General features: G+C 44.6%; 3 protein-coding genes across 13 annotated transcripts in view; all 3 read left to right on the top strand.

The window, feature by feature from the left end:
• Positions 1 to 16,371, top strand: part of LOC135545777 (protocadherin gamma-A11-like) — a 236,390-nt gene that overhangs the window by 196,814 nt on the left and 23,205 nt on the right. The gene's annotated exons all lie outside the window — the stretch shown is intronic.
• On the top strand, positions 3,440 to 10,171 carry LOC135545351 (protocadherin gamma-C5-like). The gene is made up of 2 exons (XM_064972964.1): positions 3,440 to 3,506; positions 7,668 to 10,171. The coding sequence occupies exons 1-2, from the start codon at positions 3,440 to 3,442 to the stop codon at positions 10,169 to 10,171; spliced, it is 2,571 nt and encodes an 856-aa protein (XP_064829036.1).
• On the top strand, positions 13,738 to 16,236 carry LOC135545350 (protocadherin gamma-C5-like). The gene has a single exon (XM_064972962.1). The coding sequence runs from the start codon at positions 13,753 to 13,755 to the stop codon at positions 16,234 to 16,236; it is 2,484 nt and encodes an 827-aa protein (XP_064829034.1). The 5' UTR covers positions 13,738 to 13,752.

The raw sequence follows: 16,371 nt of genomic DNA, 5'->3' as shown, positions 1-16,371 counted from the left end.
CACACACACACACACACACACACACACTAGGTGATAGTCCTGAGGTCAGGGCATGTGGGTGGTGGTGTGTGACGATGTTCTGATCTGTCAGGCTGGATAGACTCACTGCAGCCATTTTGCTGTGAGTCTGAGGCTAAGCCCTGACACAACACGAGCAGGAAGAAAGCGTTAGTATGCACTAAATGGCTACTGCATATAGTCAATATGATTAGTCATGTGATCACAATGATGGTTATTGTTAATAGTCTCAATGTCATTATTGTCATGATCATTACCAGTGATGATGTCCGTGGATAAAAGTAGTGGTGACAGCGATAATCATTTTGGGGATGGTTCAACATGTATGTTTGTGGCAAAGGCCTTTTGGTTAGCTGTTTCCTCTGTCAGGCATTCTGGATTTGTTGGTCCTCTCCTTTTTCTTCCTGATCTCGTTGATTCTCTGCTTCTCTCCCCTCCCCCTCTCCAGCTGCACCATTCTGATTCAGTGAGTGTGAGAGAGCTGAAGGAGGAAGAGGGAGAGCGAGATCTCCTCTGCTCGTTCCAAAACATTTTGTACTGTGTGCATAAAACCATGGACGCATTTGGGCGTCCAAAGTCACACCTGTGTTGGTGTTTATCAGAGGAGCTTTTTCTCCCTCTGGTCTCTTTATGTAACTGGTCAGTAGGTTATTGCTGCTGTCCACAAGCCTGTACATTCTTAACTTAGATACATTACTAATTGTATTGGTGCCTTGGTAAGTGATGAATGATTAGAAGAGAGGACTGTACAGTGTATGAGGAACCTTTTAGACACCCTATCACCCTTCCTTTCTCTCTTCTCTTCTCCCCTCCATTCTGTTTTCTACATACTTCGGTTTTTTCCACTCTCAGGAAGAGAGGTGGGATGTGTTGCCATAGCAACAAGCTGACTCACTGTCAGGACTGTACCATTATGGTGCGGTACATAGGGGGGCATCAGCAGATGCAGTGTCTGCTGTCTGATGGGATACAGGCAGCCGTGGGCTTTAAAGAGGGCAGACGCACCCCTGTTTAGGACACAGAGGTGCAGTGTCCTTGGGCTCAGAGTTGGATTGGTGGGAGAGAGGGTGTATGACAGGGTGGAGTGGGGGTATGTTGAAGGCTCCACCTCTCTGTTTCCAGAAGATGGACGCTGCCCTGAATACCTTTCATGGTTTCACCTCCCTGTTGCTCTGACTGGGAGTGTGAAAGCGCTGTCTGAACTAAACCCTCAAGGCTCTGTAGATGTTTCTTCCTTTGATCACAGGCTATACATTGATTTTCTATTGACTGGTACATGTGCATTCTTGTGTGTGTATCATAGTGGTTATCAATGTGTAACACACAGTACCACAAGCTCTGTTCCTCTATCAGACGCACAGCGTGAAAGCATGTAATTAATAAAGAATACATCATCCCTGGGCATCTCCTCGAGTGCACCTGCTGTTCCTCTGCAGCATGGCAACGTCCTGTACTGCAGCATAGTGAAATGGCAGCCTATTCCCAATATAGTGCACTACTTTGAACCAGGTTCCCATAGAACTCTGGTCAAAGTAGTGCACTACATAGGGAATAGGGAGCCATACTGGACACACCCTCCGTCCTCCTTAAATGGGTCTATCAGCGTCCTGGCTGGGACATGCAGATGATGATCAACTCCACTGCTCACACTCCTGTTTTAGAGAGGCTGGGTCAATAAGGGTGTTGTATTTCTCTTTTATTAAGTCTTGTCCTCTGTATCCACCCTCTCTATTCAATCACCTTTATTGCCATGGGAAACATGTGTTTACATTGCCAAAGCAAGTGAACTCGATACATCAACAAAAAAACTCAAGTTAAATAAACAATAACAAATAACAGTAAACATTACACTCACAGAAGTTCCAAAAGAATAAAGACATTGCAAATATATTATGTATACATACAGGGTTGTAGTGATGTGCAAATAGTTAAAGTACAAAAGGGAAAATAAATAAGCATACATATGGGTTGTATTTACAATGGTGTTTGTTCTTCACTGGTTGCCCTTTTCTTGTGACAACAGGTCACAGATCTTGCTGCTGTGATGGCACACTGTGGAATTTCACCCAGTAGATATGGGAGTTTATCAAAATTGGATTTGTTTTCAAATTCTTTGTGGATCTGTGTAATCTGAGGGAAATACGTGTCTCTAATATGGTCATACATTTGGCAGGAGGTTAGGAAGTGCAGCTCAGTTTCCATCTCATTGTAGCCTTTCTCCTCTTGAGAGCCAATAGCAAGGCAATGCTCACTGAGTCTGGACATAGTCAAAGTTTTCCTTAATTTTGGGTCAGTCACAGTGGGAAGGTATTCTACCACTGTGTACTCTCTGTTTAGGGCCAAATAGCATTCTGGTTTGCTAATTGTTAATTCTTTCCAATGTGTAGAGAAATTATATTTTTGTTTTCTCATTAAACTAATTGTGTTGCTGTCCTGGGGCTCTGTGGGGTCCGTTTGTGTTTGTGAACAGAGCCCCAAGACCAGCTTGCTTAGGGGACTCTTCTCCAGGTTCATCTCTCAAGTAGGTAATGACATTGTTATGGAAGGTTTGGGAATCGCCTCCTTTTAGGTGGTTGTAGAATTTTACAGCTCTTTTCTGGATTTTGATCATAGCGAATATCGGCCTAATTCTGCTCTGAATGTATTATTTGGTGTTTTACATTGTACACGGAGGATATTCATGCAGTCTCAATTTGATGTTTGTCCTATTTAATGAATTCTTGGTTGGTGAGCGGACCCCAGACCTCACAACCATAAAGGGCAAATGGGTTCTATAACTGATTCAAGTATTTTTAGCCAGATCCTAATTGGTATGTGGAATTTTATGTTCCTTTTGATGGCATAGAAGGCCCTTCTTGCCTTGTCTCTCAGCTCATTCACAGATTTGTGGAAGTTATACCGGTGGCGCTGATGTTTAGGCCGAGGTATGTATAGGTTTTTGTGTGCTCTAGGGCAACGGTGTCTAGATGGAATTTGTATTTGTGGTCCTGGCAACTGGACCTTTTTTGGAACACCATTATTTTTGTCTTACTGAGTTTTACTGTCAGGGCCCAAGTCTGACAGAATCTGTGCAGAAGATCTAGGTGCTGCTGTAGGCCCTCCTTGGTTGGGGACAAAAGCACCAGATCATTAGTAGACATTTGACTTCAGATTCTTGTGAGGATCTGTTCTTGCTCTCTCTCTCTCTCTCTGTCTCTGTCTCTCTCTCTGTCTGTCTCTGTCTCTGTCTCTCTCTCTCTCTCTCTCTCTGTCTGTCTCTCTCTCTGTGTGAACAAAGAAGCACACCTCACATATAGCAGACACATTCATTATTTTGTATTGTTTTGATATTAGCCCACCTTTCTTTGACGCACACAAACAGTTCACATAGCAGATCGGCTCTGGGAACATCATCATTTGGCCAAATGTCACAGGTATCACAATGCACATCATCCCTGTCACCCACTCTGGAGTCCGTCAAGGCTACACAGCCGTTGTAAAGGTGAACGGTAAGTATGAGGGATGTGTCTGTCCCAAGACGTGTGCTGACCCACGTCTCTGTCTCTCTGTTCTTCTCTTCCATGTCTCTCCTTTGCTGCTGTTGTGGACATGTCTCCTGTTGCTCCCCCGGCTCTCCAAATAAGGTAAGAAATGCTCTAAGTTAGAGGGAATCCACCATCCCAACTCACATACAGTGCACAATTCCATGACCTCACTGACTGAAATGACCTCATAAACAGAACAAAGTAAGGCAACGAAGCACCTTTATGATGCCCATATGCAGTGGCACTGAGTGTCATTCCACCAATAGCTGGGAAGATGTACTGTATATCATTTGCATATAATAAACTATACATTGACATGTAATTCACAGTTCCAAGCAAAGGAAAGGGGCTGAATATAAGGCTGGAGCCCTTCATTATATTATATGATTAAATCTCTATAGTGACTCCGTGTAGGAACGTCAGAACAAATCTGACAACGATCAGAGTATGATGGAAGTTCAAACACGATATATATCCTACGTCACTAAATGTTTTTAGACGTAAGTATGTTGTGGCGTAGGTAGCCTACAATAATTGCTTTCGGGTACCTAATTTGGCAGTGCGTAGAAAATAATAGGCTCGATCAAAATTGTTATTGGAAACACTTGGATTGTTTATTAAGGCAGAACGTTTTTCTGTTTGAATCGAGAGAGAAGAGGAGGTTAGCAAGGGCATGTTGTGGTTGTGTTTTCGAAGGTCTTTGTTTGGGAAGGACTGTCTGTGCAGCATCCACCACGCGGTCGCCCACGTTTCAGCAGCAGCGCGAGCTGGCCGCTTGTGTGGGGCTGTCCACCCGTGTGGTGCTGAAACTCGCTTCAGAGCTCAGTGGAGGCGCGTTCCCCCTCCCTCCCTCGCTCTCCCTACCAACCGTCGTCGTTCTGTCAAACTCGGATTATCTAATAGCAACGCTGATACATTGTTTTCATATATAGATACATTCGTTGCACTATTGTGATATGATGTAAGCTGCGGCTTGTGATTTGTATAATAATATAGCGTTTACTTTCACTGGAGGTTTTGCTTTTTTTTCATTGCGGATATAAATAATTCCGTCAGATGCCAGTGTTGCTCGGCAGACCTCGAGGGATGACGAAATCGCGCAACCCTTTAATCTCCTAGACCCGATTCGTGGTCGACCCAAAAAAAGTATCGATAGAATATGTCCAAATCACGAATATTAGGGCGGTTAATTAGTTAATGTCATGGAAATAGACCAGTGAAGTGTGTGTGTGTGTGTGTGTGTGTGTGTGTGTGTGTGTGGGAGAGCGATCTCCGCTCCCCCTCTCTTTTCATTTGCTCTTCAGACCTCACGCAGATATATTTAAGACGGCTTGTGGGATATATTTATATTCGGAGCCACGTGGGTTGCTCTTATGACGTCCTCAGGCTGTGCTGCGCCTGCTTTCTGTTACCACAGGACGGCAACGGAGAGCCTTTGTCTCCCACACAGACATCAGGAAGCATTGAGCCCGAGCCCGTATGATACCTAGAGTTTTAGAACCACCACTTTACAACCTATGATACCTCTTTTAACTCTGCAATGATTTACAGTACAGCTGTGCACATACTAGTATTCCATCTGTAATTAATTTAATTAATTTAATGATAATATATTTGTATTTTTGTATTATCATATTGAATTGCTATGGTGCTTCATCGGTTTCCCACGTGCTGACATGTTCACTGTAGCTATAAATGACAGCTAAATCCTGTTGTTTAACTCATTAGATGCTGTGCACCAATAGCGTGCAGAACTGTACAAATATATCTACAAAAAGCTTCCCCATCACTGTACAATATGAGACACTTTGGATTACTGATTGACTATTTCCGCTCCTGCGAGAGGCCGAATGTTGGATGGAATCATATGAAGGTTTTGATGTGTTGTGGAACCATGTGGATTAGACTGGGTGTGTGGCAGGTGCTGCTATGGTGTCATCGTGTCTTTCTCTTGTTGGTTACAATAGATGGACAGACTCGCTACATCATCCCGGAGGAACTGAAATAGGGCTCTGTGGTAGGAAATCTAGCCAAAGATCTGGGGTTGGGACTATCTGAGATTTACCATCGTAAAGTACGGATAACCTCAGAGGCTGGTAAGCAGGATTTCAGAGTGGATTTGGAGAGCTGGTCGTCAGTGAGAGGATAGGCAGAGAGGATATGTGTGGACAAAGAGTTCCGTGTCTATTGCCTTTGGAGATAGTGATATAAAGTCATTTGCAGCTGCACTGAGTCGAGATTCAAATGCAGGGGGATATTAATGACAATTCTGAAGATTGTAGAGTCAGCAAACCCAGGCTCACGATTTCCACTCGAAAGTGCACTGGATTCTGGTGGAGCTGCAAAAACAATACTCTCTTACTGCATTAACATTAACGAACAAAAACCACTGTGATGGGACAACATTCAGGAACCTCTGAGACTAGTATTAGGGTGCTTGATATTAACGATAACGCACCACTGTTTGAGAGACAGCTTTATGAGGCTAGTGTTAACGAAAATGTTGCCCGCGTCACTGTGATTTTACGCGTAAAAGCGACAGATCCAGGTGAAGAACGTGCGGATATCGAGCAGGTCTTTTGTCGATCAAACGCCAGACTCAGTGGCAACATGATTTGAAATGTACCATTTATCTGGGGTAATTATAGTAAAAACTGAACTAGATTATGAAAACACGTATTCACATGTATTTGACGTTATTACTAAAAACAAAGGCAACCCAGAGATGGATGGGCATTGTGGTGTTGAATTTCAAATAACTGACGTCAATGGCAACATCCCAGAGATCATTATGACGTCTCTAAGTACTACTGTTCCGGAGGATTCGCCTATCGGGAATGGGACAGCTTTGCAAAGCGCTAAAGACCCAGATTCAGGAGACAATGGGAAGGTGAGGTTAGCGTGTCCCCAACGTCTCCATCGTCTCCATTCAAATTGAACCCGTCCGTATCCAAGCATTATGCACCGGTAACTAACGCACCTCTTGACAGTGAGCGTCACTCCCAGTATAGAGATCAGTGCTAGTGATTCAGGAGAAAACCCTCTATCCAGCAAGAAAACTATCACTGTTGATGTGTTAGATGTGAATGACAATCTACCGCTATTCTCTCAGCCTTCCTACCCAGTGTATGTAAAATACAATTACACACCAGGGAAAATATTATTTTCAACCTCCGTTACTGATCCAGACCAGGGGGATTGTGTCAAGATCTCCTACTCCGTCCTAGACTCCAAAGTGCAGGACGTGTCTGTGTCCTCCTGTGTGACACAGACATCTGCAGATCCAACTCTACACTGACGGGCCTATTAAGTACGTAGAGGTCCTGGGAGGGGACATGTCTCAGAGTCTCTCCCATGTCAGAGTTCAGTGATTTCACCTTCGTTAAGCCCAGTAGCACCACTGTTTTGTTTCAACATTGCACAGATCAATGCTTGTTATTTTAGGTTCAGAACAAAGCTCGGTTGGTAAATAATGAATAACGTGGTCACCGAATTTTGAGATATTTTGATATCTTTTTTTCTGCCACTCAATTATTATTTTATGTAAACTATAAGAGATCTAGTCAAATTTATTTTCTTCCAAGCAAGGGGCTCTATTGGAATTGCGCAAAGTCACACGATATTTCCGACTCCGCTTCACACATTTATGAATTGTTAAATATAACCTTCCTCTGGACTCTCCATCATATTTTCACATCAATATAGACAATGTATTATTGTTCAATGGAAAATACAGTCCTTCACTCTCTCTCTCTCTCTCTCTCTCTCTCTCTCTCTCTCTCTCTCTGTGTGTGTGTTGCTCTGTCAGAGCGCATGGACAGCTCCTGGATACTGCTCTGGCTTTAAAAAGTCTGTTCTTTTGGCCTCTCATTGGGTGTTAGAGATGCACGCTGTGCACCAATAGCGTGCAGAACTGTTCAAAGAGATCTACTCCCTCCCCCTAGCCTCAGCACCTTCACCCTTACAATATTCTGAGCTGGAGAAGAGAGGGGGCGCAGTCATACACAGGGAGATACAACATCCTCTAAACACATCCTTATCGTGATACAAAATTAACGAAATAATGCTTAATGAAATATACATTCTGGAGAGGTATTTTGATATGAAGCTCTTTGTTCTGGACAGTATTTAAGTGGGAATGGTGTTATAACGGATCAGGGATAACAAAGAGAATGGGATACCGAGACTGGAGATGGCTGGCTCTTTGGTGGCATCATTTCTTTCTCTTGTGGAGTACAATAGACGGACAGACTCGCTACACCATCCCGGAGGAACTGAAACAGGGCTCTGTGGTAGGAAATCTAGCCAAAGATCTGGGTTTGGGACTATCTGAGATATTTGACCGTAAGCTGCGTGTCGCTTCTGAGGCTGGTAAGCAGTACTTCAGTGTGGATGCGGGGAAGGGCGAGCTGGTCGTCAATGAGAGAATAGACAGAGAGACTGTATGTGGACAAAGCGCCAGCTGCGTTTTACCTCTGCAGGTTGTCATTGAGAACCCGTTACAGTTGTATCGAATTGAGGTGGACATACGAGACATAAATGACAATTCACCAAATTTCATAACAAATGAACTCACGTTGAAAATAGCGGAATCTGTTGTTGTAGGCAGGCGATTTTCTTTGGAGAGCGCGGAGGACCCAGATGTGGGAAGTAACGCACTCAAGTATTACACAATTAGTAAAGACGAGTGCTTTAGCTTAAAGGTAAAAGACCTTAGTAATGGAAGAAAAGCCCCAGAGTTAGTATTAGAAAAACCTCTAGATCGAGAGAAACAAGCTGTCCATCAGCTACTATTAACTGCACTAGATGGGGGGAGTCCTGTCAGATCCGGGACGTCACAGATAACTATTACAGTGCTTGATGTAAATGACAATTTTCCAGTGTTTGAAAAGGCATTGTACAAGGTTTCCATACACGAGAATAGTCCAAAAGGTACTTTTATGGTCAAACTTAAAGCGATAGACGTAGACGATGTTCAAAATGGGGTGGTGAAGTATTCATTTGGTGAGCGCACCCCCAATGCTGTGCTTTCTATATTTGACATTGATTCAAACACAGGGGAGATGTTTTTGAAAGGAGAATTAGATTTCGAAAATGTTGCAAACTTTGAAATTGATATCAATGCAAAAGATAACGGCACTCCGGAAATGGAGGGACAATGTAGTGTTCGGGTGGAGGTTGTTGACGTAAACGACAACCCTCCTGAAATCATTTTGACCTCCAAGCCGAGTCCGTTGCGCGAAGACGCACCCAGTGGCACAGTAGTGGCTTTGATCAGTGCCCGAGACCAAGACTCCGGGAAAAACGGTAACGTAACGTTACAACTCCCGCGAGACTATCCTTTTAATCTGAAACCGTCATTTTCTAATAATTACGCACTGGTCACCAGTGGTGTTTTAGACCGAGAGAGCTTCTCAGAGTATAAAATTGAGATAACAGCCACAGATTCGGGCTCCCCTCCCCTGACTACCAAGAAAACTATACCTGTCAGTATCATTGATGTCAACGACAACTCCCCTAAATTCACTCAGTCCTCATATAATGTCTATTTAAAAGAGAATGGACAACCAGGCTCCATGCTCTCCTCAGTATCTGCATCTGACCTGGATTTCGGGCATAATGCCAAAATCTCCTACTGTATCCTGGACACCAAAGTGCAGGGCGTGTCTGTCTCCTCCTATGTGTATATAAACTCTGATAACGGCAGCATCTACAGCATGCACTCGTTTGACTATGAAACACTGAAGGTGTTTCAGATTCTGGTGCAGGCAAAGGACCACGGCTCTCAGTCTCTGAGCAGCAACGCCACTGTCCATGTTTTTATCCTGGACCAGAACGACAATGCCCCCGCTGTTATTTACCCCTCCGCTGCCCTGGGCTCGCTCTCTCACCAGAAGATGCCCCGCTCTTCTAAAGCAGGCCACCTGGTTACTAAGGTAACGGCCGTGGACGCAGACTCGGGTCATAACGCCTGGGTCTCGTATAAACTGGCGGAGGCCACAGATGCGTCTCTGTTCAATGTCAATCTTTACACAGGGGAAGTAAGGACTAAACGCGCTGTGTCCGAGCAGGACGACTCCTCTCAGAGGCTGCTTATAGAGATAAAGGACGACGGGGAACCGGTACAGTCTTCCACGGTCACAGTGGCCATACTGGTAGAGGACGGGCTCCAAGAACCCATCTTGGACCTCCGGCAGAAAGCGCCAGAGCCCGGCAAGAAAAGCGGGAGAATCACCCTGTATTTGATCCTCTCTCTGGCCTCGGTGTCCATGCTGTCTCTGGTGACTTTTGTCATGTTAGCGGTCAAGTGCGTTAGAAACAGCAGGAGCAGCGGTAGTTGCTGCATGAGACTGGACGATTTGGACGGCTTCAAGAACCCCAATAGAAACCTGCAGATCCAGCTCAACACTGACGGGCCTATTAAGTACGTAGAGGTCCTTGGAGGGGACATGTTGTCTCAGAGTCAGTCCTTCAGGTCCTGTCTCTCTCCCATGTCAGAGTTCAGTGATTTCACCTTCGTTAAGCCCAGCAGCACCACTGACTTTAAGGAGATGATCAACGTTCTAGACGCGTCTTTACCCGACAGCGCCTGGACCTTTGAGAGCCAGCAGGTGAGCAGTGAACTGTAGTTGATTGTGATTGTTTTGATATTCGAATGTAGACTGTTTTGTGACGTATAGTAGTTTGTATTTCAACCTTTACCAAATCTCAACTTGTACTTCTGATAGTAGTTTCCTTTACAATGATGGAATATAATGGTAGGTTCATTGTGAGACTCCATATGTCACGTCCTAAAGCCAGTGAATACATAGTTACTAACTGTGCTGTGCAACTGAAGTCGGAGTAAAACTTAGAATTCAAGCAGTGTTTTGTCAATTCGAAATAATTTCACCATTGGACAAAACAGCGCAATTGTTCCATCCTTTAGGTGTATCCACGTTAGATAATTTACTGAATGATTTCGCTATGATTTCGAAATAGCTGAATGATTTGAATCTTGGTTGTAATCCTCAGAGACAGTGTAAAAACTACTGTTACTGTCTGAAGTGCGTGTGTTGGGCATGATTATGTTTCAGTCTGACTGGTTTATAGAGGCTGAGGGTTTCAGCACCATGGACAGCGACATTCCCTCTGAATGAACTGTGTTGTTTTTGTGGCCGCGATGGCAAAGAGAAGCTAATTTATAATTGCTGTAAGATATACAGTATATTTTTCACATTCATTGCAGCTCAATCAATAGTTCCTGTATAATAGTAAAACCAAGTGTTTCCTTCCTATGGGCTCCACTAGAATGGCAGTGTTTTGGATGATGTCTGCGCATAATGAGAGAGAATATTTCTGATCATGGTTTACTCTTGAACGCATTTATATGATGATCATGGTTGTTTACACTTTAACCTATTCCTTTCTGTTGGATATGGGCAGCCCTGTCCATAATAGATTTCACAACACTATAGATAGACAGTATATCAAAAATAGTGAGTTGACCATAACTATCTCTCTCTCTGTGTGTGTTGCGTCAGAGTGCTTATATGCAGCTCCTGGATGCTGCTGTGGCTTTAAGAGGTCTGTTCTGTTGGTCTCTCATTGGGTGCTAGAGATGCACGCTGTGCACCAATAGTGTGCAGAACTGTACAAAGAGATCTACTCCCTCCCCTCAGCCTCAGCACCGTAACCCTTACAATACTCCGAGCCTGAGAAGAGAGAGGGATGTACTTACACAGACGGAAGGATAATGTAATCTAAACATCAGTTTCTATATCAAAACTAATGGAAGATGCTAAATGGAATATACATTCTGGAGATATATTTTGATATGAAGCTCTTTGTTCTGGACAGTATTTAAGTGGGAATTGTGTTATAACAGATCAGGAATGACAAAGAGAATGGGATACCGAGACTGGAGATGGCTGGCTCTTTGGTGGCATCATTTCTTTCTCTTGTGGAGTACAATAGATGGACAGACTCGCTACACCATCCCGGAGGAACTGAAACAGGGCTCTGTGGTAGGAAATCAAGCCAAAGATCTGGGTTTGGGACTATCTGAGATATTTGACCGTAAGCTGCGTGTCGCTTCTGAGGCTGGTAAGCAGTACTTCAGTGTAGATGCGGGAAGGGCAAGCTGGTCGTCAATGAGAGAATAAATAGAGACATTATGCGGACAAAGCGCCAGCTGCATTTTACCTCTAAAGGTTGTAATTGAGAACCCGTTACAGTTACATCGAATTGAGGTGGACATACGAGACATAAATGACAATTCCCCTATTTTTCTCACAAAGGAGCAGGCTTTAAAAATTGCAGAATCTACTGTAGCGGGTGTTCGTTTTCCGTTGGAGAGCGCAGAGGACCCTGACGTGGGAAGTAACTCATTTAAATCCTATACCATCAGAGGCGGAGGCCACAGATGCATCTCTGTTCAATGTCAATCTTTACACAGGGGAAGTAAGCACTAAACGCACTGTGTCCGAGCAGGACGACTCCTCTCAGAGGCTGCTTATAGAGATAAAGGACGACAGGGAACCGGTACAGTCTTCCACGGTCACAGTGGCCATACTGGTAGAGGACGGGCTCCAAGAACCCATCTTGGACCTCCAGCAGAAAGCGCCAGAGCCCGGCAAGAAAAGCGGGAGAATCACCCTGTATTTGATCCTCTCTCTGGCCTCGGTGTCCATGCTGTCTCTGGTGACTTTTATCATGTTAGCGGTCAAGTGCGTTAGAAACAGCAGGAGCAGCGGTAGTTGCTGCATGAGACGGGACGATTTGGACGGCTTCAAGAACCCCAATAGAAACCTGCAGATCCAGCTCAACACTGACAGGCCTATTAAGTACGTAGAGGTCCTGGGAGGGGACATGTTGTCTCAGTGTCAGTCCTTTAGGTCCTGTCTCTCTCCCATGTCAGAGTTCAGTGATTTCACCTTCGTTAAGCCCAGCAGCACCACTGACTTTAAGGAGATGATCAACGTTCTAGACGTGTCTTTACCCGACAGCGCCTGGACCTTTGAGAGCCAGCAGGTGAGCAGTGAACTGTAGTTGATTGCGATGGTTATGATGTTCGAACGTAGACTGTTTAGTGACGTCATTAATCACCATTAGAAGAATACGTAACAAAATAACCTCCACTGGTGTCTTTCATTCCATAAATCATAGCTTGTTGTTTGGGGTGGTTGTTTAGATAGAATCAGAATATTGTGTGGCTAGCTCATAGTTTATGCTCAGTATTCGTCATGTATTAGAGGAAGTGGGTGCCGTGAAAAACTGCCACGGAACCTTACAATAATATGAATCGAAATCATGGTTTCAGTTTTTCCTAATATAATTATGTAAGAAATATTATCAGCTGGTTCCTCTTAATTGAACTGCTGACGTAGGCAGCCATCTTCAATGGGTGATTAGAAAACCACAGGAATCCCCTGGATCAGTGACTCTGGGTGATAATGTGTCTGTGGGTGTTAAACGTGGTGGTAGTTCTGTTGTGACCCTGATTAACACCACGTTGGAATCAATGGTGTGATTCTGTGGCTCATGGCAGCCTGACAGAGAAATACATTTACAGTTGTTGAACATTTTTAAATTGTACAATTGCTGGTATTTTTACGATTGATTGCAGCTCATTTGATAGTTTATATAAACTTAGTAGTAAAAAAAAAGTGTTTCCTTCCACTGGGCTCTTTTTAGAATGACTGTTTGGGATGAAGTCTGTGAGAAATAGGGTATTTTATTTTCCATCCTGGTTTACACCTTGACACGTTCTGAGTCATAGGCTTACCTCTTGGCTGCCCATATGGGATGTTGTACATCAACATGAACAGTATATTATTGCAGGGGCTAATGGGACTCTCTCTGTGTGCTGTCAGTGGGTGTTGGAGCGCGTGGGTAGTGTGACTGCTGTGGCTTTAAGAGGTCTGTACTGGTGGCCCCTCATTGGGTGTTAGAGATGTACGCTGTGCACCAATAGTGTGCAGAACTGTCCAAAGAGATCTACCCCCTCCCCCAGCCTCAGCAATGTAACCCTCACAATACTCCGAGCTGGAGGAGAGAGAGGGATGCGCTTCCATACACGTAAAGACTACATACTCCAAACACCTCCATGTCGTGATAAAACATTTATGGAAAAATTACTGAATGGAATATACATTCTGGAGATGTTTTGATATGGCACTATTTGTTCTGGACAGTATTTAATTGGGAATTGTGTTGTAACGGATCAGGAATGACAAAGAGAATGGGATACCGAGACTGGAGATGGCTGGCTCTTTGGTGGCATCATTTCTTTCTCTTGTGGAGTACAATAGACGGACAGACTCGCTACACCATCCCGGAGGAACTGAAACAGGGCTCTGTGGTAGGAAATCTAGCCAAAGATCTGGGTTTGGGACTATCTGAGATATTTGACCGTAAACTCCGTGTCGCCTCTGAGGCTGGTAAGCAGTACTTCAGTGTGGATGCCGGGAAGGGCGAGCTGGTCGTCAATGAGAGAATAGACAGAGAGACTTTATGCGGACAAAGTGCCAGCTGCGTTTTACCTCTGCAGGTTGTTATTGAGAATCCGTTACAACTATATCGTGTTGAGGTAGAAATACAAGATATGAATGACAACTCCCCTAGTTTTCCTTCAAAACAACATACATTAGAGATAGCTGAATCTACTGCAGCAGGTGTACGTTTTCCATTAGAAAGCGCACAAGACCCAGATGTTGGAAGTAATTCTCTAAAATCATACACTCTTAGTAAAGACGAATGTTTTACTTTAAAATTAAAAGAAATCACTGGTGGAAGAAAAGTGCCAGAACTGGTTTTGGCAAAACCTCTGGACAGAGAGAAAAAAGTTTTCCATCAGCTATTATTGACAGCGCTTGATGGGGGTAATCCCATAAGATCCGGAACGGCACAGATAACAATTACAGTGCTTGATAATAATGACAATATTCCCGTTTTTGAAAAAACTGTGTATAAAGTTTATGTAAGTGAAAGTAGCGCGAAGAGTACTCTAATACTACAACCTAAGGCGACAGACATCGACGAGGGCCAAAATGGGGAGGTAGATTATTCGTTCGGTGTGCATACACCTGATTCCGTGCTGTCTGTATTTGAGATTGATCCTGTGACCGGGAAATTATTTTTAAAGGGGGAATTAGATTTCGAGAGTGCTGTAAATTTTGAAATTGACATCAGCGCGAAAGACAAAGGCACCCCTAAAATGGAGGGACATTGTAGTGTGCAGGTAGAAGTCGTAGACGTTAATGACAACTCTCCTGAAATCGTCCTCACCTCCAAACCGAGCCCTGTGCGCGAAGACGCACCCAGTGGCACAGTAGTGGCTTTGATCAGTGCCCGGGACCTAGACTCCGGGAATAACGGTAACGTAACGTTAGAGCTCCCGCGAGACTATCCTTTCAAACTGAAACCGTCATTTTCTAATAATTACGCACTGGTCACCAGTGGTGTTTTAGACCGAGAGAGCTTCTCAGAGTATAAAATTGAGATAACAGCCACAGATTCGGGCTCCCCTCCCCTGACTACCAAGAAAACTATACCTGTCAGTATCATTGATGTCAACGACAACTCCCCTAAATTCACTCAGTCCTCCTATAATGTCTATTTAAAAGAGAATGGACAACCAGGCTCCATGCTCTCCTCAGTATCTGCATCTGACCTGGATTTCGGGGATAATGCCAAAATCTCTTACTCCATCCTGGACACCAAAGTGCAGGGCGTGTCTGTCTCCTCCTATGTGTATATAAACTCTGATAACGGCAGCATCTACAGCATGCACTCGTTTGACTATGAAACACTGAAGGTGTTTCAGATTCTGGTGCAGGCAAAGGACCACGGCTCTCCGTCTCTGAGCAGCAACGCCACTGTCCATGTTTTTATCCTGGACCAGAACGACAATGCCCCCGCTGTTATTTACCCCTCCGCTGCCCTGGGCTCGCTCTCTCACCAGAAGATGCCCCGCTCTTCTAAAGCAGGCCACCTGGTTACTAAGGTAACGGCCGTGGACGCAGACTCGGGTCATAACGCCTGGATCTCGTATAAACTGGCGGAGGCCACAGATGCGTCTCTGTTCAATGTCAATCTTTACACAGGGGAAGTAAGGACTAAACGCGCTGTGTCCGAGCAGGACGACTCCTCTCAGAGGCTGCTTATAGAGATAAAGGACGACGGGGAACCGGTACAGTCTTCCACGGTCACAGTGGCCATACTGGTAGAGGACAGGCTCCAAGAACTCATCTTGGACCTCCGGCAGAAAGCGCCAGTGCCCGGCAAGAAAAGCGGGAGAATCACCCTGTATTTGATCCTCTCTCTGGCCTCGGTGTCCATGCTGTCTCTGGTGACTTTTATCATGTTAGCGGTCAAGTGCGTTAGAAACAGCAGGAGCAGCGGTAGTTGCTGCATGAGACTGGACGATTTGGACGGCTACAATAACCCCAATAGAAACCTGCAGATCCAGCTCAACACTGACGGGCCTATTAAGTACGTAGAGGTCCTGGGAGGGGACATGTTGTCTCAGAGTCAATCCTTTAGGTCCTGTCTCTCTCCCATGTCAGAGTTCAGTGATTTCACCTTCGTTAAACCCAGCAGCACCACTGACTTTAAGGAGATGATCAACGTTCTAGACGCGTCTTTACCCGACAGCGCCTGGACCTTTGAGAGCCAGCAGGTGAGCAGTAAACAACAGCATTGTGACGAATAATATTCCTGACTCTAGTGCTTTATGACGTCATATCATGATAATTCAGAGTTAATTTTTCATGTAGCCTATGATGTCATAATCCGTAAGTGAAGATCCACCATCAGTTATGACATCACACCCTGAGAGTGTATGATG

This window comes from Oncorhynchus masou, chromosome 9 (assembly GCF_036934945.1).
Source record: "Oncorhynchus masou masou isolate Uvic2021 chromosome 9, UVic_Omas_1.1, whole genome shotgun sequence".
In the NCBI taxonomy this organism is placed as follows: Eukaryota; Metazoa; Chordata; class Actinopteri; order Salmoniformes; family Salmonidae; genus Oncorhynchus; species Oncorhynchus masou.
The sequence above is the reverse complement of the archived record's forward strand: the minus strand, read 5'-3'. Positions and strand labels throughout refer to the sequence as shown.